General features: G+C 39.0%; 1 protein-coding gene across 1 annotated transcript in view; it reads right to left on the reverse strand.

The window, feature by feature from the left end:
• Window positions 1-2,341: 2,341 nt before the first annotated feature.
• PKN2 (protein kinase N2) overlaps window positions 2,342-26,523 on the reverse strand; it is a 56,307-nt gene continuing 32,125 nt past the window's right edge. The window contains exons 3-22 of the mRNA XM_065656331.1: window positions 25,399-25,550; window positions 19,641-19,758; window positions 17,878-18,023; window positions 17,572-17,785; window positions 14,858-15,043; window positions 14,468-14,577; window positions 12,518-12,661; window positions 12,304-12,379; window positions 11,819-11,993; window positions 11,415-11,544; window positions 10,850-10,986; window positions 10,683-10,758; window positions 10,504-10,595; window positions 9,633-9,809; window positions 8,995-9,057; window positions 8,816-8,892; window positions 7,278-7,420; window positions 5,806-5,913; window positions 4,805-4,885; window positions 2,342-4,724 (exon numbers count right to left, since the gene is read on the reverse strand). Coding sequence (XP_065512403.1) covers window positions 4,521-4,724; window positions 4,805-4,885; window positions 5,806-5,913; window positions 7,278-7,420; window positions 8,816-8,892; window positions 8,995-9,057; window positions 9,633-9,809; window positions 10,504-10,595; window positions 10,683-10,758; window positions 10,850-10,986; window positions 11,415-11,544; window positions 11,819-11,993; window positions 12,304-12,379; window positions 12,518-12,661; window positions 14,468-14,577; window positions 14,858-15,043; window positions 17,572-17,785; window positions 17,878-18,023; window positions 19,641-19,758; window positions 25,399-25,550 — 2,609 coding nt within the window. The 3' untranslated portion in view covers window positions 2,342-4,520. The remainder of the gene's footprint in view (window positions 4,725-4,804; window positions 4,886-5,805; window positions 5,914-7,277; window positions 7,421-8,815; window positions 8,893-8,994; window positions 9,058-9,632; window positions 9,810-10,503; window positions 10,596-10,682; window positions 10,759-10,849; window positions 10,987-11,414; window positions 11,545-11,818; window positions 11,994-12,303; window positions 12,380-12,517; window positions 12,662-14,467; window positions 14,578-14,857; window positions 15,044-17,571; window positions 17,786-17,877; window positions 18,024-19,640; window positions 19,759-25,398; window positions 25,551-26,523) is intronic.

Genomic DNA, 26,523 nt, shown 5'->3' on the forward strand with positions numbered 1-26,523 from the left:
AAGTTACTCAGCCCTCCCCAAACTTAACAGCTTTGAGAACTAGTTGCCTCCAGATGGGAGGCAACTGTCCCTTTGTGTGCAAAGCAACAAATGTACTGAAGTGGGAGTCTTCTGTTTCCTGAGTTAATGTTGTATCGCAGGTGCAAATTTATTTTAATTGCTGACGTGAACAGCTGAGGGGTCAGCTTGCTACACCTCTGTCCCTGGGCCATCCAGAGGGACGGCTGTGTGGCCAGTGCTAATAGCACCGCTTGTCAATAGCCCCCACTGTTTTCTTGCTGGTTTTAATCCTCTTCTGCCAGTCGAGACTATTGAAATGTGGCAGCTCAACTTTTTTTTTTATTTTTTTTTTTTCTACACAAATAACAAAGGCTGTACAGTTCTGTTATACCACTGAAGCTGTCAGTTGCAGTCATGGAAAATTCTGCTGCAGATGTTAAAGGTGGTGGTCTTGGTAGTTTGGAGGGATTGTATTTTAATGTCTAATGCATTTCCTTAAACTCTGTTGGAACATTTTGTATTACGTGGGCTTTCCCTGTCTTGCTCTGAGCTCTTTTGTCTGCCTCCTGGGAGAAGGTGTGATGCTTTGAATAGGCAGGGCCTGACCTTTAATTTACGGGTACAGTTTGGAAATGGCAAAGGTCAAAGTTCTCTTACGGTGAGTGTATTTTTCAGCATAGATGAGTGTGTTAAATCTACTACATGCAAGTTAGAAATGGCTGAAACTTACTTTTACAATAATGCTCTTTAAATGCTTTCGGGTGTTATGCATGAGCACTTGATATGTGAGTGGTGAGTGTTTGCAGTTGAAATTGTTACACACAGCAAGAGCTGTCTGGACTGTAATTGAAATACATCTGTTCACAGCTCTGGCGTGGGGCAGAGGGAGGCAGGGACATGCTCTCCTGGCTTGTCCCTGCCTCCTCCTGCCATTCTGCAAGCAGCTCCTGTGCCTCTGTCACTGTGGAGATGGCAGTAACTGTGCAGCCCAAAGGGGCAGAACAAGGAAGACGCTCGAAGGGGCCATGTGTTCTGAACGCCAGTTAGTGCTCATCCCAGTAGAGTATGGTTAAAGTGAAGCATTTCAGGAAAAAAAGTATAACTCTGAATTCATTTTCAGGCAGTTAGGACCCTTTTAGTAAGCTGCTTTGATGGAGGTAAGGAACTTGGCTTCTCTTACAGCAGCTTGTCAGTCAGACATGAGCTCGCTTTGTCCGTGGCTGGAGCACGTGTGTGTTGGAGCTGTGTGCATGGTGCACCAGCAGTTCTCAGGGTGCAGGTGTAGGGAGCTGGAGGGGAGGTGGTTGCAGCTCTGCTGCTCTCCTACAACCGTTGTCACTGCCTCTGTCCTCCTGAGAAGTGTCAGCTGCAGTTGTTGGCTGTGTACTGACTTGTGAGACTCCCTCCTGGTGAGCTGAGGACCAGCTTCCAGCCTGCTTTGGCCAATTACTTTCTCATTGTGTTCCCAAAGCCAAGCGGTAGCAAAGGACAAGTGGAGCCTCAAGTGCAAGCAAGGAGACTGGCTGCAGTTCAGGTGTGTGCAGGTTTTGGGTTCTCTGCCAGTGCGTGTCTGTCGCTGCTGGGAGGTGCAGCAGCCAGCCTGGGAGCAGCCGGGAGTGCTGCAGGATGCATTCCCCACGCACAGCAAAGCACTGCGCTATCTTCAGGCACTTCCCATGTTAATTCAACTGCAATTTAGACTAGATATTTAAAACTGTGTCTTCAGCTGGAGCCAGCCCTTTCTGGAGTGATTGCTTAGTTGAGTATTGAAGGTGTGCCTCCAGGCGATGGTCTCATGTGAAATTTTGGGTTGTTCTTAAAAGATCAGAAAAGAAAGCTTCATTCTCTGCTTGAGGAAGCAGCTCATTGTGGGTTGGGTATAGGTTTTTGTTTACAGAGCTTTCCAATATAACTGGGGGGAGGAAAAGAGACTATAATGAAGCAATACACAGGAGGGGAGGGAATGTTGTCTCCCCTGCCCTGAAGGAGCCTGTGGAGGGAGAACGCCGATCCAAGCTGGCCAGAGTTCAACAGCCGTGGTCTCCTGCTCCCTTCAGGACTGCTCACCCAAGAGGAGGCTACTGCCCTTCAGCTTGAACAAGGTGTGCTCAGTTAGTGATTTATTTTGATTTTTTAAAACAGGAGTTGGAAGTACAGTGAACTATCACTAAGAGACTGGGCGTCTGTAAATCCCCTCCCGATTGCAAGTTCTTTTCTCAAGTTACCTGTGGAGAAAACATGACAAGTCACTTCAAGAAGCAACAGAAATCATGTTTGGGACACAATTTACAAATTACTCTATTTAAAACTTTAATTTGTGATATTAATGACTGCAAACACTTAGAATGACATTTGTTAAAGGCACATTTCATTTTAATGCATAGTGTACCATTCTAAAATATCCTAATTTCCTTACAAAGTGCTTGAGCAGCCACATACAGATAAAGTATAGCAAAATATATTTACAATCTAGGGTTTAAAATCTTAATCTGCCTAAAAATATTTTAAAAACTACAGAGATAAAATTAGTGCTTTCTTTCAGCTTAACTGGGTGAACATACCCTGCCCTCTAATTTTTTTAATTTTTTTTTAGTGATTTACTTAGATTAAAAAAAGATTTCTGTACAAGATGTAGTTACAAAAAGGTATTTTTGAGGATACTTTCATACGTGTTAAGCACCCTGTCAGATGCTCGTATATATATTTGGGAACCGAAAAGGGTGAGCTGACTGTACCTCAAAAGTATTGGTTTCAGCTAGATACAGGAACATCATTTGTGTCTTATTTATTAGAATCTGGAGACAAGCAATGCTGAAAATTGACTCACTCTGCCAAACATGATTTGTAGAGCTGGTAAAGCTGCCTCTGCATTCCAGGGGGGGGATGCCTGATTTAGACCTATGGACCATTTTTTTTTTTTTTTTCCTCTCCTCTGCCTGACCCTGCAAGTCTGCCCAGCATCATGATTGGAAACAACCACCTCAGTGTTGCACACTCAAGGGGTTTGCATTTCTCTTTCCAGTGAGTAAAATTACCAGGTTTGAATTCATTCGAGTGCTGATTCTCACCGTCTTAGCCCATGAACAGCAAACTCCTGGCCGGGATGGACCCGTGAGGTTACACAAGCAATCAGCTCTGTGTGTTGCTACACTGAAGGACCATGTGGGAAATCCATTTTCCAAGAATTAATGTTTGCCCACAGAACACCAGATGCCAAAACCAGGTCCTGGTTTACTAGTATGCACAGTGTCTGGTCTAAATTGTTTTTCAGCTTTTGAGGTACAGCTTTTAGTGTTAAGGGGTTTGTAAAATACACACAGTTTTTATCAAAAAGTATTTATACATTCTGTTACAACGTATTGCTTTTACCCTCAGTAACTGCCAATCTAAGTTCTGGAGTCCAGTGGCCTGTATCTATACCAATATTTTTTTCACTCAGAGTTCTCTTTCATTCGCTTGGCCACTGTGCAAAATGAATGAAGTGGTATAATTAAATTACTTGCCTAGACATAAGAATACATTACAACTTCCAAATATACATGTTCACAGCATGTATAACATTGCAAATCCTCACGTTTTTCTAAAAGTGATATGATACTGTACAGCAGATACAGGCTGACCTAGGTGGTTAGATACAGACTGGGGTAACTTATCTGTCCACTTGGTGAGTGGGAAAGGCGTGAGTTTGAGTACAGAAGTGGCTGGGCTGGGGAAATGCATACACTTTGCTTTTTGTGGTTAGACTGAGCAACACCCTTGTTACATTCTTTGTATCAACCCAGGTTTTAAGCCATGCTTAAAAAGCTTGAAGGCAAAACTGTTTGGCAAGTGGCTTTGGTAAACTTTCCGGATGTTTCTGGATTTTTCTTTATAATGGAAGCACTTACACTGTTGTTATCTCAAAGGCAAGGCGTTTAACGTTTTTTTCCTAATAAATACCATAGAAAATTTACAAAACAAGGCATATCTGTTCTCAATACCGTTATTTTAAGAACACAAGATGAAGGTGTACATAGAAATGTGTAGTTTTATAGACTGCACAAGATAATATTTAACTGAAATCATTTGCCTTCTGCAGCTAGAACCATGCTCTGTGTGAGCGTCATCAGTATCCCAAACTCCTGTTCCGGTGTGGCTGAGCAGAGATAAGTGATTACCCAGCTCAAAGGCTGCTTTTCTCACTTCAGGCAGATGCTTTAAAAAGTGATGTTATCTGCTGTAGAAGGGTGAGAGAAACAGTACAGATCCACATGTGCCCGTGTGTGGGAAGCTTAATACAGCCTGGATTCACCAACCCAGCTTAAGAACTCCATAGACCTGCTTTCCAGTGCTCAGATAAAAAACAATATACAAAGAGACCACTCTTCAGAAGAGTGTTAAAACAGTACTTAAAAGGATCTTCATGTGATTTAAAAAAAAACAGAAGCTACAGGTGGCACAGAGAGCATTTGAAGGGTCGGTATTCTTCTGAGAGAGGCATTTTGTGAGCCAGTCAGCTGGGGTTTCACAGTGTCTAGAAGTTAACACCAATCAGCAATGTAATCAAAATCTCTGAACATTTCCTGCTCTTCTTCTGAAAGTATCCTTGGTTCCCGAGGTGGAGTGAGGATAGGTGCTTCAGAGGTAAATTCATCATCAAAATTACTAACATCTTCTCGTCCTCTAATGGTGGGTACAAAAGGAGGCTTCACTTTCTTGGCCAGTAAAGCATTCCAATCTATTAGCTGTAAAATAAACCAACTCATGTTTAGTTTCCTGTCTCTACTCGTTAGTCTCCTTAGAAATACTATTAGTTTGTACTCACCCTGAAGAAGTGATGCTTTTTCACATCTTCGGCATCTTTCTCTCCAGCTCCAAGACGCCGCTCAGGATTTCTTCGTAGCAGCTGACAAAACATGCAAGATTTCAGTGCAAAAATTCAGAGGGAGAGGGAGAAACCAGGGCAGGACAAGTGCTGCTGTGTAGGAACCAACACCAAGACCAGGTGGACAAATTCATACTGCCTGACTGATAGAAAGTCTTGGTCCTCAAAGAAAGGGAAAGCCACAACTTCAGCTGTCCGTAACTGGAGCAATGATTTTAAGCTAGAGAATATGCTATTACTTAAATACTCATTGCACAGCAGTTGCTGTGACATGCTTTAACTTACATGCTGCAGCACGTTGCTGAATTGGCTGTCAGGCATTTAAGTGAAGAGGCTGCTGCCAAAGGCTTTGAATCACCTCCCGTAGATGCCTTTCGAGAAACTGGGATAAGCTTCTAACTTAGGTTCGAGCTGCTTCCTTAGGTAAGCAGAGGTATTATGCTAAGGAATAGCACTAATAACAATCATAAACAAAATCAGCTGTTCTTTGCCAAGAATGGGACTGCAGATGCCATGTGTACGGTGTTCCTGGCCCCAGATGGAATGAAACCAGAAAGATTTAGAAGTCTTTGAATTAAAATACTCATGTGACAATGTTAATCTACCAAATAGGTCAATGCAGCAGTGTTCTGCTAGGAAGAAAGAGCTGACCTCCTCTAGTTAGATACGACCAGGAAACTTAGTTAAGGGAGAAAATAGTGGTTTATGTTTTAAGAAAAAAGCTTGCTCCTGAATGAAGTGGAATGGCACTTAAAGTTTTCATTTAAGGGGACGGGCAGCATGGCACAGCATAAATGGAGCAAGTCTGAAATTTAGTTGCAGAAAAATAATACATAGCATACATTCTGAAAGTATTTTGTTCCTCACAAAAGTAATTAATTTCCGTAATGTTGGAGAGGAAACAGTAAGAGGGGAATACTGTAACATTATTATGTTCTTACCCGTCTCATTATAGAGATGGCTTCTGTAGACAGAAATCGTGGATATCTTACTTCATCATTTACAATACTGTCAAACACCTCTTCTTCATCATCTCCAGGGAAGGGAGACTATAATGAAAGTAATAAAAAAATACTATTAAACAGGCTTAAAAATCGCAGTTGAAAACAACATACATTCAGCTGACAGTTTAGAATTAGACACTCTGAAATGATGTCTTCCTTTTCCCAGAAACAGATACCGGAGTTTTCCATAAGGAACAGAGAAAAGCAAGGCCAGTTGGTATTATCCCTTAACTCTTACTGAAGGACTATGCTTTAAAAATGTGCTTTTAGAGCAGAAACATCTAAAACTGGGATCTTCTTTGAACTCTGACACAAGATACACTGGGAATGTGGAAAGTACGTTTCAGCTCTTCTTTGGGACAGCTGCCGTTCACAAATAACATGGTCAAGACTAAATTGTTTTTTGTAATATCTTTAGCATGTTACAGCTTAAGGGTTTTCAAACTGTTTTGAAGTGGCCTGACAGATGTAGGTGACACCCTACAAGCTTTTTGTCCTTTTTTTACCTGAAAGGAAGTGAAAGAAAGCTGAATGATCATCTCTTTTTTTTTTTTTTTTTTTTGAAAAAGAACAAAATTATGAGCAAATCTACAATTTTTCTCTGTTTTTTAGCATGTAAGCCATCACTGTGCTACCTGGGAGGTACTGTAACAAAATGGACTGGAAGGTAAAGGAATATACAGAATAGTAAATAACTACTCAATAGTAACTTATTTAGACCAGCTCATTTACAAGGAACTGGGGCATTCTATTTTAGGGCGTGTGTAATTCACATGGTAGACTGCATTGTGTTTGGCAGAATCATTCACTGCTATTCTGTTTTTTGCATTAAAGTTCACTTCCATTCAAGCCACAGGAGTTAAAGCGTTTATTTTCTCTCCAAAAGCATTTGAAGGCAGCAGACTGCTATAGCTGTACACATCCAAATTTGACATTAACAGACGTTTGCTGGAAACTGAGCTCTCCAAAACCAGATGTGCTATGTTCTTGCTTAGAGACACTGATATTAACGTGCTATTACTGTAATTTGATTTAAGGCATAATGATGTATCTAAAAACCAAACAAACCAAAAATTTAGAGGTTAAGTCTTGGAGCAGCTACACCTCATTCACTTCCACAAGTGCTGATAATTCAAGCTCCTGACGTGACTCATCAACTTCTATAGCCTTACAGCCACTAGTATCAGGTAGGTAGCTGCTCGGTATTTAATAGTTCCTTTTCTTGATGAAACACATTGAGATGCTCACTGTAAAACTGGGTATGCCTGCATATACTGTATATACAAGCATTGATACAACTGTGATGACAGGTAGGGCGTGCTAAATGCTGACAGGCTGGTACCTTGAGTTTTGTAACCTTTCTAACATATATTAGTTTGATGACTCAATTGTATCCTCCTAGAACTTACCTCACCCACTAGCATCTCGTAGATAAGTACGCCAAGACCCCACCAGTCTACAGCCCTTGTGTAGGAAGTTTCTGTCAGCACCTCTGGAGCAAGAAATTCCGGTGTGCCGCAGAACGTGCTTGTTCTGTCTCCAAATCCCATTCCTGAAAAGTTACAGTGAATGAAAAGCAAGCAGTATGTTCTGCCACTCTACAAACTATTCCTCCAGCAGGTAAAACCTCGCCCTAAAGCAACTTCAGCCAATGCTGCGGTTCCAGTGCCTGTCCCAAAGGCTCAGGTCATGAGGTTAAACATTCCCCCATTCTTCCCTTCACACTCTTGTTCCACGCGGGCTTTGGAATAAGTTTTTCTATCCCTAACTATACGCAATGAGCCAAATTAAGCTTCCAGTTATGCCTCTGTCACCCAGTTATCTGTGATTGGAAAGATACAAACAATCTTATGCTGTATTTCTAATGGCTAGTAGAAGAAAATGTGGTACACTGGTTTAGTCAAACATGTCTGCTATGGCTGCTTCTGTAGTGGCAAAACTACATATAGTAAAGCAGAACATGGAGTGTAATGAAACAACTTTGAGCAAAATAAGCCCTGGCTGTTTATTTGCAAGAGGGGCACAATTTGGGACATCAGCACCGCAAGGACAGATGTGACGCTACAAGTGGAGGTGCTGCAGAAAGCTCAAGAAAACCATTTATTGTAGTAGTCAGTAAGACAAAGAGGTTTCCTTGTCCTCATTTCCTTTTGGCATTTATGGAATTTGTTTGCAGTCAAAGTCACAGGACTTGCCCATGGACATTAAAGACAAGTAATGTTTGAACACCTACCAAATTCACTAAATTCGCTCTTGGGCTGTCTATAAGGAAGAGATAGGGAGGACAGGCTATACAAATTGGAGAAGGAAATGGACCTTTCCAGATCCTCCCCCGCAATGGGGTTTGAGAAAGACACGACAATTTCAGTTACTACCTCTATTTTATGTCTTATTTGAAAAGTAGTTGCCTGTAGTGGGATGCTTGAAAGTAACTTCAACTTCCCTTTCGGGGTAAATTTCTCTGTTTCAGCACTTTGCATGTCATTTCCATATACTATACAAATGGTTGTGGCTATTTCAGATTTAAAAAAATAGATGATGAATTTAGAAAAAAAAGTAAGAGTGAGGTATGGATTATAATGGTACTTGGTTTCATTGTACACTGTCAACATGCTTAGAATGGAGGAAAAACACCTAATGCTTTTTCTGCTAACTTGTAAAATGCAGCAGTGTGCCTTACTGATGAGCAGAGATACGATCAAGTAAGAAAAATAACAGGTGATGCTCACAACTGAAAAAAATTAGGGCTATGCTCAGATGCTCCTGATATCTCCCTAGTAAGGAACTTTCTCCTATCTCCACATTTGCACAGAGATATATTTTTTCCTTCAAATGATACCAGGTAACTATACACTCTACACATTTGGCAGTCCAAAAGTCTCAAGAAACAGTCAAGAGTAAGACAGACTATGGAATTCCTCTAAAAAGAAAATTAACGGGCCATTACCTTCTTTGCAAAGACCAAAGTCAGCAATTTTCACAAAGCCTTCTGTGTCCAGCAATAAGTTATCCAACTTCAAATCTCTAAATGAACATTTGAGAACAAAATTGCATCACTGATGTTTCTTCAGTACTATCCAGAATAGCTGAAATTCACCTGTTGGAAATGGCTCAATGACTGCTTACCTGTACACTATCTTGTGTTCATGTAGATACTGAAGTCCAAGAACGACACATGCGGCATAGAATCTGTTGAAAAAGTTGAAGTTTCAATGGATTTTAGTCTTGCCTTTCAGAATGTGAAATCTATCGTTATTGATCTGTTTTATTAACTATCCTCCGAAGATTACCAATTATTTCTTCGGGTACAGATTAGTTTTATACAAGGTCATAGTTTTAAAGCCAGATGGCAAAAATCCTTAAACTTGCAGTTTTCAAGCTGTAGCATGTTTGCTCGGCCTCAAGGATAGATTTTCTGTAGTGTCCACTGCCATGGCATTGAATGATTTCTGATTTGGCTTATTCTTTCCTTTTTCAGCCTTGTCTGCTATTCTAACTTTTCATTTAGCTTTTTAATGTAATTTAAAAAAAAAAGTATTAGAAAAATTAAATATTTATATATAATTCAATGTGGATTCAGGCACATTAAACCTGCATGTGTCTTTTTCTAACAAAACCAGTTAGAATTTCTGACCCTTTTACAAACTTCAACAGTATTTACTGAAATTACATAATGCAGAGGTGTGTGGTGATAAAGATCTTAGTTCTTAGGCACTGAACAAAATGCCCTTCACTTAATGGCACAACAAGGGCCGGATACTCACACTGCTCTTGGTTCAGAGAAGACGTCAGTATGAATGTGCATCATCAGATCCCCACCAGCAGCATATTCCATTACAAAGCAAACGTGATCTTTGGTTTGGAAACAAGCAAAAAGGTTCACCAAGAAGGGATGTCTGACACTATTCACAGTTTCAAATATTCGCTTTTCACACATCAAGCTGCAAACAGAAAATTCAGTAAAAATTTAAAGCTCAATCCTGAACCACAATTTTTCCACTCTCAAACACTATTGGGAATTTATACCTTAGGTTTTTTCCTCTATTCCTCAGGATAAGATGGGAACATTTTTTGTTTCAAGAGAGAGCTTTTAATATTTGCACACACATTAAGTTGATGCCAGGGTTTCCATGAAGTTGTATTTGCATTTCACAAATGAAAAAGGAAGCCTAGCAGTCCATGAAAATTGTACCCTGCCAATTTTCCTTCCAAATAGTCAGACTTGCACTAAGTACGCATCGGTATCATGTGACATCAGCTTCAATCCATTTTTACTTTAATTCTATACAATACATAAAGTAGAAAACCATTAACAATATTATAGACAGTTGTCTACAGTAATTCCAGATTATTTCTCCTTAAGCCAATTGGTTAACTTGTAACTTATGCAAAATAGTTATCTTTGTTCCTGCAAGTGCAAAGAATATAGTTACTATTAAGCAGCTGTAAAAACACCTTCTTGCACTAAAACTAGATGGTTTTGTAACTGCTGCTTCACATCCAAGCAAAGGAAATGTCTCAGTTTTGGGGCAAAAAGATTAAAAAAGAATGACCACAGTGGAGGTCATTGTGTTGCATGCAGAAAGAAAACACGATTGATTTATGGAATCCATGTATTATATTTTACAAACTGACCTGTCTACTTCATCACGAGCGACGATATCTCCTTTCTTTAAGGCTTTAATAGCAAACATCTCGTTTGTGTTTTTGTACTCTGCCAACAGCACCTAAAACAGAAGAGAAGTGGTTCATTTAAGAGCTATATCTAGTTTTTGATATAGCCCTGACATTTGATGTAGCCTTTTGACATTTACCTTTCCAAAATGTCCTCTGCCCAGTACAGCACAACATCTGAAATCCTTGAGACTGAACTGAAATCGTTGTTGTGACCTATGTAAATAAAACCCCAGTCAAATACCTTTTAGTTTGTTAACTTTAAGAAATATTATTCAAATTGGCAGCAAAATCACTGCATTTTTACCTTCTGTCTGCAGGCTCTCGCGTGTTGGTGTATTTTATGTCTGAATGGGGAGCATCAGGCTCACAGATTATTTCAGGCTGGAGTTTTGGGACAATACTATTTCTGCCATTTTCAAAATCAAAAGTTGTTACTTCATCCTGTGAAGGAAAAGAAGTCTGAAAATTTAAAACTGATTGCAAAGGCAAATGAATGCAGAAATTTTACTATAAGCATATGAAATAGGTAACACAAGAATTATCTAAGCTAAAACGGTATACTTTAAGATGATACAGATGAGCAAGCTTTTAACAGACTGATGAAACCTATTGCTGCAGTCATCCTGCTCTTTATTAACAAAACTATGTTTTCCTCAATAGTCTAATGATTTGGGGCTTCTTTTTTCTGTGGAGGAACCAATGCCACACACTAACTGTGGAAACAGTTTGCCATCAAGAGTAATCAGAGCATTACAGTTCTGTATGTGTAAGTTAAGGGAGCATATGCTGAAATATAAGGGAAGAGGCCATAAAGAGGCCAATATTGCAGCCTTGTTCAACTGTATAGCCCAAAATTCAAAGTTACTTGCCTGAGATGGCACATCAGGAGCCTTTATCTCAGAGGAAGATTCACATATTTCCCCAAGGGAAGATGCTCGGGGTGGAGCAGGTGGAGGCTCAGGCTCCAGTTCAAAGTCCAATTTGGCTACAGGAGAGTCACTGGCAGGAAAAGAAATAACTCCTCAGTCTATAACAGAGACTGTTCTAATAGTACAAAAACCAACTTAAAACTGTATGTTACACAGATTTCTCCTGAAACAAAATCTTGTGTGTGTATATCTGCCTATAAGATGGATGTCCAAAATTAGAACATTGAAAGGTCTGCCGTCTTGCAGAATAAACAGATTTGACATACATTACATACATTAGGGCATAAGCATCTCGCTGTAACTCTTGGTCTTGCAAGTACCTTAAAAATGAAGATATGGCATACCTGGCTGGCAGGCTCAGTTCAGGAATGTGAGCATCCACCACTGGGCCGGTAGCAGGCACTGCTGCTTGAGGGCTGAAGGTGCCAGAGTGATTTACGGTAGGAATAGCTCTTCTTACCAGCCTTCCCCAAGTGGCAATATTAATATTCATTTGAGGAGCTCGGAGAAATGTTTTGCCTGTGGATATTGTGAAAAAAGAAAATAGAGCGCAAGTAATTTCCTTACTTATTACCAAAAGCTATAATTAAAAAAAGTTCACATTTATCAGTTTATAGTTCATGAAGAATAAACGGAATTTGTCTTATTCCCTAGCAAGTCCTAATTATTCACTATTAAATGTTAATGCATAATAAGGAATTCTGAACCAAAACATTTCTAAATGCAATGCTGAATCCTTCATTATCAACAGCTTTATTCGCAGAAAAATATTAGGTCTCAAAGATCTGTACAATTTTTAAGCTTTTCACGTTTATATTAAAACAATTACCTTGCTGTTTTGAAAAAATTTTCTTCTGCCTCTGGAGCTTTGGTCTTCTTTCAATAACTGGATTAAAAAACGTAACCTGAAGTTCAAATAATGTGTGTTAGAATTCAAGTTTCAGAATAAAATGCATTCTTAAAAGTTTAAGAAAAACTTCTTAAACTATTCTGCAATGTAATACTTGGACGTATGCTCAAGTAGTTCAAAGAACCACTCTTACCTCTGCAAACAGTGTGCCCTGGGGTTCAAGATAGAGACACATGCCATGGCGTTGGTTGTCCAGGAAATCTTCCAGCCTCAGAAACTTCACTGCACACAGAGATCTCCAGTCACGCCAATAAACTGAGATTTCTAATTCACGTGACTAAGACAGGAAACACATACACAGGAAATTGCTTGTTAGTAATTGTTCTGCAAGAATCACCTCTGCACAATCACGAGATCCAGCAGCTCAAGGATGAAGATGCAGAACTGTTACTGCAGCAGCAGGAGCCAGGGCGAACCGGCCACACCGAGCCATGATCGCAGCGTTTCACTGCAGTTCAGGTGGGATCTCCTGCCTCCAAATAAAAGTATAAGTGTAAATTCCCCCAAGAGCAGGAGAGAGTCATGAACAGTCACCAGACTTTTTGATTCAGTCTAACAACAGTGCTAGTTCAAGATATTTTAGCTCAAAATCTGATAACAAATCTTTCCGCGTGTTTAAAAACCTCAGCTTTACTGGTTTTCCATATTATTTACAAGTACCAATTGCATTTCACAGCTGCATAGCGACGTTTTAGTACCTGTATACATGTAATGATGTAAGCCTTTATGCAGTATCTCTAGAAATACTTTTTCTAACATGGTCTTGAAGAGGGGCCAAAAACTTTAACAAGAACCACTGCTGTATCTTGCCAGTGGAATTTGTATTCTTAGGGTGTCTTATATGCTTGTTACAAAAGCTTGTTACAACATGGAAAAAATCCTGCAATATAAAGTAATGGCAGCATTGGATGTTACTAAGTTCATTTAGCATACTTTAATTCCATCATGATGCATCAATTTACTGTCTTGGTATGACAGCTGTAGGTTTTAAAAGAAATAAAAGTTAGGAAGAAGCAAGAGCTAAAAACACAATGGGGTGTGGAATGTGCACATCAAATATGGAAGGATGTGTAGTCTCGCCCAGCAGAAGCAGGGTCCTGCTCTGGCACCAAAAAACCCATCCAATATTGAGTTCTTAAATAGTGAACATGCCACAGACTAGGCTCGTAGGAGCAGCTATTAAACTTTGACTATTTAACCTGAGAATAATTAAGGCTTCAGGACTTCACAGCTGCTAGTTCTGTTCTGTGCTGCTCCTGACCAGAACCCGAATTTCTCCACCCGCAGGTCTGCGACTGCTGCCTTCCTAGATGGAAGGAATCTGTTTTGGGGCTTGAAGTGGTGGGCTGAGGTGGAGAGAAGACAAACACAGCAAGGTGGCTTTTTTCCCCTCATTTATTTTAAATATGTACTGGAGATGACATTTAGTGTCCTAAAATACAGTTTAATTTTCAGTCTATTTTAAACACTGATGGAAAAAAAAACCAAACAGAATCTTTGTACCTTAAAATACTATGACTATCAGGTATCTAAAAAGAAAAATGCTTGATCAAACCTATATAACATGAATTCTCTGCCAAAGGTGTGAGGAAAGAAACAGCATTTCAGATAGTTGGATCCTCCAAGTAACATTAAAGTTCTAGGAAGGAACTATTAGTTAATTTGCTTATTATTACCAAAGAATTGATCAGCTTCATATGAGAAAACTTGTACAGAAGCACTGTAAAAATTCTATGACATAGTTTTACCAAAATATTCAAACTATCTGACATTAGAATTTACTGATAAATAACGATGAGTTGATGATCCTCATAAAAATTTAAGCACCATCTATCACAGGCTAAAAAGATGCTAACTGTTAGATCTTGGATAAAAATATCCTGTCAGTTTGTAGGCCAGAAAACGTAAAATTTCTAGAACGCCAGCCCAGCATAATGTCTTAACCCCAGGGAGCTCGTTCTGTTAGGAATGGGAATACTTGCACATATGACATTTGAACATAATCACAACAAGAGGAAAGAAAAAGGCAACATGAAATTAAAAATCGACTATAGATGTTAATAGAGTAACACCCCATTTTTACCCTGTCTAGTTCCAGTGTAAATTTCTGATCCCATGACTGATTGGAAATCGGTTTCCAGCTGGTTTGACCAACCACAGTGTTATCCAGCTTCAGCACAGCACAGACTTCATCTGTAAGTAAAGTACACAAACTCAGTTTAAATCTTTAAGAGGATTTTCCACAAACAAAAAAATCTTCAGTAAGCTTCCCTTAAAAATGTAATCTCGTATTTAAATGGTTCTTATGGGCATAATAGTGTGGTTGTGGGGGTTTTTATTTTGTTTTTTAAACAATGTGACAGATGAAGAAACAGGTAAGTTTAAAGTTTCAAATCAATTTAGCATTTTAAATTACAGAACACATCATGTAAATAAAAGATATGCATAAAAATAAGAGAACAGTATACTGAACTGGACAAGTCATCAGTTTTCAGAAGGTTTCTACTACTCCCACTTTTACTTTTACTGGTTCTGCTCATGAAAGATGATCTGGCTTCATTTGGACTCCAACCAGGTAGAGTAATCGATGTGGCTTTTGATCGACCAGGGACGTTTTCCAAAATATCTTGGCAGCCCATAAGCCTGACTTCTAGGGTACCTAGAACAAGACAGACAATGATCTATCAAAGATTCACGTTCTTAAGTAAATGAAGTGAATGAGCAATGATTGATCTATGGCAATAGCTCAGATTCTGAACCCTGCAGAGTATAACAGAAATATCACATGAAATCAAGAGTCAGATTTAATGTCATACTTTAAGATAACAAATCTTAAGTTTGTTATTAGAATGATGGGTCTTGCAGAAGGGACAATAACAATTTTGCATGAGTTTTATATAACCAATTAATATTGGATAGATCGCTTCAGTAATTAAAATGAACACATTGACTATTGAGACTACAAATTTGTTTGAGACATTCAAAAAAATCACATTTGCCTGCTGCATGCTAAAATCTAATTTGAGTTAGTACGTAATTTAAAATCATTGCATTGTTCCAACTTGACTGGATTTGGATTTACAAAAGCTGAGACAAGAAGCTACTCTTCAAAACCTTCTACATCTTTAACCAAATGAGGCATAGAGGCTGCTGTTCTAATTTAAGAGTTTCCTCCAGCAGCACAGAAACATCTGAATATCACAGATGGTTACAAGCAGGGTAGGCTTACCTCATCCTGTACAAGATAGCATCTGTAAAACTGTGACACTGCTGACACCAACAAAGTGAACTATTAGAAGTGGCAAAACTAGCCAGTTCATAATCATACTGTCAGCTAGAAATGCAGTTCCTAAATGCAGTGGTCTTTTGACACCAAATGTACTTAACTCGAACTCAGAAGTACTCTTTTGTAACAGAAACTGAAGTCAGACTTGACCTAAAAATGGTCTGGCAACATTATAAGCCCACAGAACAGACAAAAGAAACCAGTCTGAGAAGAAACCCCATCCTGTAGGGAGCTAACAGTTCTAAGTGACACGTAAGTATTATGTCATGAGACAAAGAGATGCTACTGGATCCTGAAACAGGCTAAAAGGTAGAAGAATACTTCATTCCCAAACTCTGCTTAGGGAAAAAAAAAAAAAAAAAAAAAAGGAGAAAGGCTACATTCTTTTATTAAGACTGGATGCATATCAGGAAGTTCTGTTGATGTATTTTAAAAAGTATAACAGTACGACTGATCTATTTTTCACGAAGTGTTAGAGGCAAAACACAAAGACACTGTTCATCTAAATCCAGTTCAATACAAATGGTCTTTGTGTAGCTAATATGAAAGTGAAACTATTAAGAACTTCACAAGCTTGTAGCTCTGTTTTGATAATTTCTACTAGAAACTATTCATACGTATCAGTAAATCACACTTAGGAATTATGTCACTGTAAAATATCTGACCCATGATTATGTATTACAGGAAAATAACTTCTTAAAAGGAAAAAAAAAAGCTGTTTTTGAAACCAAGGCACGCTACTTCCTGCCCATGGTCACCGATCATTTGAGATTCCACATGATAAAAAAAGTTCCCCTCACCACTCTGTGACTTCACAAGGCCTCTTGGCTGAGGTCCTGATGCTTTTTACCCTTTGCTACGTGTCTTACTGAACCAAAATGGAAGACAAGTAGACTCGCTCCATTTTATTATTATTGCAGCACGGCAGAAGAGTTCCTCTTTTTGTTCTAAAATATAACCCCACAGTACTTCAAAACTAAATTCTGGTTTCAGTTATACACGTATAACTAAGGTAACGTTTGAATTACAGATTGTTTTTATAATAAACTGACTCTGTAAATCTTATAGGACCATTTATTAAATAAATTTAGTAAAGCAACATATCCCCAAGTAGTCACAAGTATTTAAGAGCTTTGTTAAAGTATGGCTGGCTCATCTCTTTCAACAGTTCACTTCCAATGAAGGATAACAATTCCAGGTGAAGACAAACTATGGGAAATTCCTAAGTCTATATTTATATATAAATGTACTGTTCTCCCACAGTAGGCTAAGTCCCTTAAAAAAAAAAATATATATATATATATATGTATGTGTATATATATACACACATATGTTTAATTGCAAGGAAAACAATTCATACCAACAAACTGCGGCTTCAATAGTTCCATGCACGTTTGGCAGGATCTCCCTCTTTTGTTCAGAAATATAACACATTTTGTAGCATAAGTCTCACATTCTAGGAAGCCAGTGCGCTCCAGCGGAAGAAAAGCCGGGTGCCTGTCTCCTGCTCTGCCACTGAATTGTTGTATGACCAGGGCAAGTCACTTAACCCTTCTGCACCTCAGTTTCCCCATCTGTAAAATGGGGAAAATGATACTTACCTTCTAAAGTGCTTGACAATCTAAAGATGAGAGGCGTTAGGTAAACGCTAGTAATATTTTTCCATAGTGACCTAACATAAGGCCGGAATTTCACTTTTTCAACAGGATTCTAAAAAGGTCATCAAATAAATCAAATAAACTGATCTGCATTTTTGGGGGGCATAGACACTTGGAAATTTTACATGACTTTGTCTAGTAAAAGAACAACAATGAAATATGTCCAGAAAGAGATAAAGTTGGCATTAAAGAATAGTTTCAAACCATAAAATAAAATAAAAGGAAAATCTCCGTAACCCATACCTGTTAAAGCTGCTGGTTTGGACAGTGTACTATACTGGTTTTGAGTAGATATTACGCTTTGACGAGGACTTAATGTGGGTGAAGAGACCAACGAAAGCTCCTCTATAATAATACTGCTTTTGGGATGGTTTTTAGGAAGTTCATTCAATCTCTGTTCCAGTGAATACTTCAAGAGGTCCAACTTCTGGCTTGATTCATTAAATCTTGCTTGCGCCTTTTTAAAATAAAGAAGGGGAAGTATTTCAATTTTTTTTCTTGAAAGAACATTTAAAATAAAGTACCAGAAATCATAATAATGTAAATTACTTCTGAAAGTGCCTTTCTGTCTGTAACTTTCCCAGATCCAAGTAATTTCATCACATTTTTTGCACCTTCTGCTACAGCATACTCTATCCTAAAATGATGCCGTAATTCTTCCATTCGGAGTTCAAGAGGGCTTATCACAGGTTTTGCTGCAAAGAGATATAAACAAACAAACTTCAATGAAGACCACACTCATGTTTAATTTCTTTAGCATTAACCCCTTCCCCATAGAAACTGAGAGGAGGGAAGAAAAAAAAAAAAAAAGGAAAAAATATGAAGAAAAGGTGAGAGATGCAGATTTTGCAATCCAAAAAAAAGCTTTATCATAAAAAGTATGTCACAAAAGCAACAGTGAAATTTTAAGTATCTGCACTTGAAGGAAGAAATAATTGATTAGAGCCCCAATTCAGTGAACAAATACTACTCCTTGAAGAGCTCTAATTGCTAGAGAATGCAAGAAAAAACATGTCTCAGAGTTAAGGGACAAAACCCCAGTCCCCCAAACATCACTCAGCTGCCAAGGAGGTATTGAGACTGGCTCATTTCTGAACCATGCTCTGAGGATTTATCTTTCAAACCACTCTGTAGCTAAAAGATCTCAGATCAGTTTCTGATAATTCTCCTGCTTTACACAAAATCCCGGGGAATAATCCCAGGGAATGTGGCTTCTGCCAGCAGAAAGACTGTGCGAGGTCCCACACACTGCCCTCCCCAAATGGTTTGGGTTGAACATTCTCATGTCCTCTTCTTACAGTGTTTAGATTTCCTAAACAGAATTAGAAAGTTTCCTGGATGTATTGGTTTCTGTCAAAAGCTCTAAGAGTAGAAGGAACACAAAAAGTCATTTGAAAGCCCTTTCTATCTTAAACAGCTTTCTTTTTCTTTTGAACAACTGACATACATAATCCATGTGCTAAGAAGGGATGTTAAAAAGTGCCAGAAGTGTCATAAGTGTAAAAACTAAGACAAAACCACCCCCCCTGCCCCAACATGAAACAAAACACACATACATATTTTTCATTATCTAGGATATATCCAGGCTCTGATTATGAGCACCATCATACAACTTCAATACCCAGAAATGCATGAATAAAGTTTGAGAATTAGAGATGTACCAATATGCCCACAATTTTATAGTACGCTCGTGCTATTGTAGCTCAGGGGTAATTTTTTAATGATTATTTAAAGGATTCCAAAGAAATGCAAGTTTAAAGCTACTTCTGAAAGGCAGGATGACCTTTCAAGTCAGGTCATTTTAAAAACACTGATTTTGTTTTGTTTTTAAACTAGTTGTTTACTATACAATCTAGCCTAAATACCCATAAAGACTGGAAAAATTCACCTTCATCTGTGCTCCCATTAGTATTTAATTTTGACAAGCAGGCTTGGTACCTGTGTCAGATTTTTTTTTCAGGATAATGAAAAGATTATATGCTTTAAAGACAATTACTAGTTATTGTCATGACAAAAGAAAGCATGCATGAAGGGAGAATGAAGACCACAAAGCAAAAATGGACTGCATTAGGTAGGAAAAGGATGATTAAGAGTGTATTTCTCTTCATTAATCTTAAGGTATTTTGCTTCAATTCAGATGTATTTGGCATCCTAACACACGCAACGCTATGCCAGTCTCTGATTATTTTCAGTTCATGTAAGTTTTGTCTTGCATCCCTACAAGAAATTCAGGACAACTCTGTGTGCATATGGGTACATATCTACAAGGCATTCTGACATTAATGCTTCTTATTTCCTTTCTACTTCATCACCATTATCAAAAGCCAATTCATTGGTCTGGACTGCCTGAAGAATCTGCATCCTTATAACTTCTATTTTTGTCTTGCTGTCCTGGAGCATCTGCTGAGCTGTGGCAAGAAGTTTTCGATCCTATTCAAACAAACAAACAAGTTAAAATTGTAAACTCTTCATGGAACAAAACACACTGAAAACTTCAAAACCCACATACTTTAGGAAGAAGAACTAAATCTACATAGTTCATTTAGTACAGCAGACCAATTCTACTAACTTAATTTCCACCGATATCCTAATGTGGTTAGGACAGAGACATAGTGTGGATGATTAAAGCCACAAGCTACTCCCATGGAAACTGTATCTGTTTAAAGCTAAATAAAGGAGGCATGATCTAGCAACATTACATGTGTAGATTAATGTTTTGTAAGCTGATACTAAAGAAAGGACAAAGCATTAAGTGCAAAATCCCTCTGCCCTACGTAGAATGACTCAAATTTACTGCAAGTATGATGAGAACTTTTCTAACAGACAAATTTGCTAGACTAAATCCATACAAAAAACATTGTACCAATTCACTTGAGTTTATTTTCAATCTTGAAATTAGAAGTATGAAGTTAGCTTACACAGCACTTTATAAAAAAGCCTGCAGTATGTTTCTCTGGACAAAACAAAGCTGAAGATTTTTTTTGTATTAATAAATACATAATATGAGGGTTGCTTCATTAGCTATTTCATCAGCAACTTGAAGTACAGTACTTTGCATCTAACTAAACTAAGCTAACCAATTTTTGTTTTCAAAGGCAGTAACACAAGAAACAGTTCAGAAGAGAACATTCCTGAAGGTGAGCTTGCAAACTAACTGTAATGCCATGTCATTGTCAGGAGCGCAGACAGCCAGCCGCATGTCTCAGGTACACCATCTTCTGTCCTCCAGCCACTGGAGACCTGACTTACAGTGGATTCTCAAATGGTTCTTGGATGTGGAGCTGTGCATGTGCTTCTATGGCTGCTGCGTGGCTCTCTCTAACTGTTCTGGGAATTACCAGATAACTTAAAGGTGATCTGACTTCCAGTAAGAACAAAGAAAAAGGGGTATGAGAAAATTCAAGGCAGTCTATTTTTCCTGTCTGCGCAGAGCCAATCAATCAATGTAATTAATGGCAGTCAGCACAGATGAGTATCACACTTGTTATAGCCCAAAGGCTATTTTAGTTAACTCATTTTGTAGCCACTCTATAACCTCATTAATAAGTCACTTTCCCATGGACATGGCTTATACTTATATTTTTAATTTTATAATGAAGTTATTGATTATTTAAGAAGTTAAAGAAATTAAATTCTTCCCCTTACCACAACAAAGACATAGAACCGCTGTGTAGCACAGATACCCAGAGCTAGAAATACTGGCACCATGAAGTATACTGTGAGAAAAATCAGTACGCTGAGAGAAATTTACCCTCATAGAGCTCCACTATGAATTTGTGTCTAATCTATGACTCAGATATTTTAATGCTATCCTGTGTTCTGCAGGGTAGATACACCAAGACATACACATGAAAAGGCTTTGACGACATGGGGAGAGATTGTGCCCACTCTGTGTACCAGAGTCTCAGAACTCTTGGTTCCAATTTTAATCAACATTTCAGGGAGATACCACTAGTTTTGATATTTTAAGGTGCCATGTTAGCTATCCAAGTATTTACTGAGTACACTGAATTTCATAAATGAATGCTGTCTCAAATATGAATGCCAGCTTCTGAAATAACCACCATCTACAGTAGAGCACAGGATCTAAGTACAGTTTACAAGCAACTCTAGAATCCCATATTAAACCTTAGTCATGCATCGTTCTGATGTATGAATACATTGTTTCTTTGTCTGTATCTTCACCTTCATCTTATCTTTGATCTTGCTGCTCGATTGTCCCTCATATCCTCTTACTGCAATGGATTTACTTGCTCAGCAGTAACATCAGCCCTTCAACGTATAAAATAGCGGTAATTCAGGATTATAGAGATACCCTTATGTTTTCAAGAGACAGAAAATCCCACCTTCAGAATTAAAATGGGTATGTTATACTCAGCAGCTCTTTTAGTATTGAAGGCTGAATATGAAGTATTTCAAGGCATCTCCTGAGTATAGAAGAACTGACAGTACCTGTAAAACTGATCTGCAAAGCTGTCATGGGATCTCAGAGAATCCACACAAGTCCAAGGAAAGATGATCAATATCTCAGAAACACTTAACTCTGAATAGGTTGAGCTGAATGTTACTGAAGCAAGTAGAGAAGGTACAAAGAGGGAAACCTTCGCACGCGATGATGGGTTTATTACTATTAACAGACTGCTTTTTCATTTGTAAGAAACAAATTATTATCTCCCTTCATTAAATTTAGGTCTGAAAATAATACAACAAATATGAAATGAGATCATATAGTACACTTGAATAAAGCTCATGGAAGAGTTTAACACATTTTAGAGAGTCCTGTGACTACTTTGTAAAGAACTACTGGATTACTGGGTTTGGATTCAAACTGGGAATTTTCTGCCCCTTTCGCCCACCTCATCCAGACACTTGAATTGTTTTAAGCTCTGCTTTTTAAAATGTAGTCACCATGCTCAAGCCTACAGTTTAAACCTGCAAAATTAACTCCCTACTGAGTATTAAGAACACGAGAGTGAATACGCACCATTTCCATCCCGTTTGTTGAAGCAGCTGGCAATGCTTTTGTGTTTTCCAGCTCGCTCTCCCCAGCCCAGTTACTATATGCACCCAAGCTGGTAGGCTTATTTAAGCATTTACCGATTACAAATACAGGATTCAATCATCAATTTTAATTACACGCCTCAATCATAATGCAAGCCAGAATTTATCTTCTCTACCTAGTCTGATCAAAGCCTGCTAACTATGTTTAATATTAAAGCCTGAGTGTTTAGTAAAGTTTTTACAGGCTGTTATATGCTTACTTACTGAGAGTTTATTAGGAACATAATTCATATGTACGTGTTTTGATCCATTTGGGGCAGCTGATTATTACTTTTAAGCGCACCTGATGTTAAGTACATGGCCCCAGAGCATGTAGACTCCAGGGTTTCCAGGCTGTGGTGCATGGGCAGCATTCCCAAGCCCTTCGTCACAAGGTGCACTCCAGATATTTCTTCCATCTGCCCCGGGCTGGCAGGTTACACGGCACTTCAGACAAAGCTACCAAAACACCAGCTGGATCAACAGAGGTGCTGCTGGGACAGAATGAGCTTGACGGCACCTACAGTCCCTCAGTCTGAACTCATTTTTCAGGGAGTGATCAGCATTCGCTGTAATTTTTGTGAGGTACAAGAAAGTCATACAGCAGGCAGATACAAAGCGATCTGCCTCTGCAGAATTCACTCAGAATGCCTAGCAGAAATTCACTCAGAAACATGGAGTTCCTTTCCACCACTTTCTAGTTAGCATCCACTAAAGAGAGATGGATTTGATGGGTGGACTGTTTGGTGGATGAGGAACTGGCTGGAAGGTCACACCCAGAGAGTAGTGGTCAACTGCACAATGTCTGGATGGACACCAGTAACAAGTGGTGTCCCTCAGGGGTCCGTACTGGGACCAGTACTGTTTAATATCTTCATCAATGACCTAGTGGGATCGAGTACGCCCTCAGCATGTTTGCAGTTGACACCAAGCTGAGTGGTGCAGCTGACACGCCTGAGGAATGGGATGCCATCCAGAAGGACGTGGACAAGCTCAAGAAGTGGGCCCATGTGAACCTCATGAGATCCAACAAGGCCAAGTGCAAGGTCCTGCACCTGGGTCAGGGCAACCCCTGGTATCAAAACAGGCTGGGGGATGAAGGGATTGAGAGCAGCCCTGCTGAGAAGGACTTGGGGGTACTGGTGGATCAAAGATGGGACATGAGCCGGCAATGTGCGCTTGCAGCCCAGAAGGCCAGTCGTACCCTGGGCTGCATGAAAAGAAGCGTGGCCAGCAGGTCAAGGGAGGTGATTCTGCCCCTCTGCTCTGCTTTGGTGAGAGCCCACCTGGAATCCTGTGTCCAGCTCTGGAGCCTTCAGCACAGGAAAGACAACAACCTGTTGGAGAGGGGCCAGAGGAGGCCACCAAGATGATCAGAGGGCTGGAACAGCTTTGCTGTGAGGACAGGCTGAGAGAGTTGGGGTTGTTCAGCCTGGAGAAGAGAAGGCTCCGGGGAGACCTTATTGTGGCCTTTCAGTACGTAAAAGGGGCCTATAAGAAAGATGGGGACAGACTTTTTAGCAGGGTCTGCTGTGACAGGACAAGGGGTAATGATTTTAAACTAAACCAGAGGCAATTCAGGCTAGACACGAGGAAGACTTTTTTTTTTTTTTTTTTTACAATGAGCGTGGTAAAACCCTGGCCCAAGTTGCCCAGAGCGGTGGTGGATGCCCCATCCCTGGAGACATTCAAGGCCAGGCTGGACGGGGCTCTGGGCAACCTGATCTGGGTGAGGATGTCCCTGGTCATGGCAGGGGGGTTGGACTGGATGACCTTTGAAGGTCCCTTCCAACCCAAACTATTCTATGATTCTGTCATAAGGAGTAGCAACGCAATTCCCAGATGTCTACTCTTCAAGTCAAACACTGCTTTTTAGTAAGTTTACTGACCTAGCTAGCTGTTGAGTCAGTCAGTTAAGAACTTCAAACACTTCAATTTTATTTACTGTTGTCTGGATACAGAAACATTTAACCAAGCTGCTACATACTATTTGTGTGTTCTATGCTTGTGTTTCCCCTTAGTTTGGAAATTCATCTCCTTAATGATTGAGTAAAGCTAAATGGAAAGAATAGGTAACCACTAACTAATGAATGGGCGGGTAAACAGAGGAACCCCCCCTCCACATTTTCTCATTTGAGAACTATGACTCCCTTATACTCTTCCCCCACTCCCACTTAAAAGGTTTAGCTTGTCTTTCAGTTGAGATAAGGAATTCTTAGTGTACGATGCATTTTATTAGATAGTTAAGATTGTGTAGTAAGTCAAACTCATTTAGGGGTTAGCAAACACTCCTCACTCTCGCTCCTTGGAGAATTTTTGGTGCTACCAAGAGCAAGGGCAAGTGAGTATGTGTTTAAAAATCAGATCTAGAAATAGATGTGGCTTTATTTTTAATTTCAGCTTGATGCTATCAGGTGCTACCTCTAGAATACCACACTTCTGTTAAAAAAAAAAGAGTAGTATTTTTATGTGTATTTTATGTGCATATGTACTAATGCAGATTATAACAACTCTATCAGAATACTATACACATCTTATTAAAATAAATATTTGGTACAAATCTTTTTACTGACAACTAAAACTAGATAACCATTTCAGAAGCATACTTGTCAATGCTGGCTTTTATGTAATTATCATGCACATTACAACTTTAAACTAATGGATTTTTTTTTTTTTTTTAAAGTGGAGCTAGGAAAAGCATCGGACACCAGTCAGTATCATACTGAGCTTTGCTGCTAAGTGAATCACGCATGATCGAAGATTACTACATGTACTAAATTTAGTAAGCCGGATTTGTCATTTAGGTTGAACTGCATGTGGACAAATTGATAAAACAATCACTTGAGTGGGTACTAAACCACAATAAAAAATGGTACAGTAATTCATAGCAGATTTGACATGGCTGCTTAACAAAAATATACCCCAAACCAAAAACATTGAAATTGCACAGTTTGTATATTGTACTTTCACACTTTAGGAATAAGAAAATCCACAATCGTTTCGTGTTCTTTAAGCATTCCAAAGCCTTACCTTTGAAGATCCATTGGAGTACATCTGTATCATATTTTCTGCTCCCTGTTTTACCTTCAGTTCTATATCCAATTGTTTCTTTAAGGCCATCAATCTGTTATTAGTAGAAAAACGAGGATCGCTATTTGGAGTATCAGGAGTCCTAGGACAATCTGTGAATTAAAGTTAAGATGTAATATGTGCAGAAAAACCAACCAAACAAAAGACACCACAAAAAACAAGCTACTCCCCCCAAAACACCTAGAGTTTTCCATTCTATTAAGTTATAGATTAAACAAAGCTGGAACATCATACTTAAGTATTAAGACTGACCCTTCTGTCCAGAGCTGCTTTGCAACAGCCCTGCAAATGCGCCTTAACATGAAAAGCCTCACGAAAGCCCAGTGACTCCCACACATGCCCTAATTCCCATGAATCACTGCCGGGAGTGGTAAAACAGGCAGGTTCACAGCTAGGTCTATTTTTGTTTCAAAGGAGATTTATTTCTTCTGAGATGTCCTGAGTCAATTCATAGTGCAGTTTTCTATTAAGCTTTCTTACACTCCTGATTTTAAATCTAAGTGTTTTTAAAACAAATTAACTTGGACAAGAATGTTCAATACTAATGAGCATGCTCTAAACAGAGAGAGTAGATCCTCATCAATTCTAGTGTGAACACTGCTTATGTCAAAATTAAGAGTAGATAAAATGAGCCTCTTCCTTAGTCATCAAGGTGAATGATTTTTACTCTGGAATCTCAACAGAATCCTGGGATAATTCGATATATAGGCAGACAGGTTACTGAACAACTGTGATCTGTGGGAAGGATAAGGCTTTTTCGTTTGACAATATTAGTGTGTTTACATCACCATTTTGCTGGATGAATTTAATGGAATGTAAGTTAGTTTTATCAATCAAATTATATAGCCAAACTCCTTAACTTTTCTATCCTCCTCCAGAAAAGTCTATTAACCACTGGTTCATATTTCAGCTTCTGCAACACGAGCTGTAAGCAATCTAAAAGTAAGTGGCCACGGGACCATTTCCTTGTGCTTAACTATTTCCAACAAGACTGTCCTTTCAGCCGATTATGTTCCCTAACAGCCCCAACGGCTTCTCTTTCAAAGTTTTTGTAAGAGGATAAAT

This window comes from Caloenas nicobarica, chromosome Z (genome assembly GCF_036013445.1).
Source record: "Caloenas nicobarica isolate bCalNic1 chromosome Z, bCalNic1.hap1, whole genome shotgun sequence".
Taxonomy (NCBI): domain Eukaryota; kingdom Metazoa; phylum Chordata; class Aves; order Columbiformes; family Columbidae; genus Caloenas; species Caloenas nicobarica.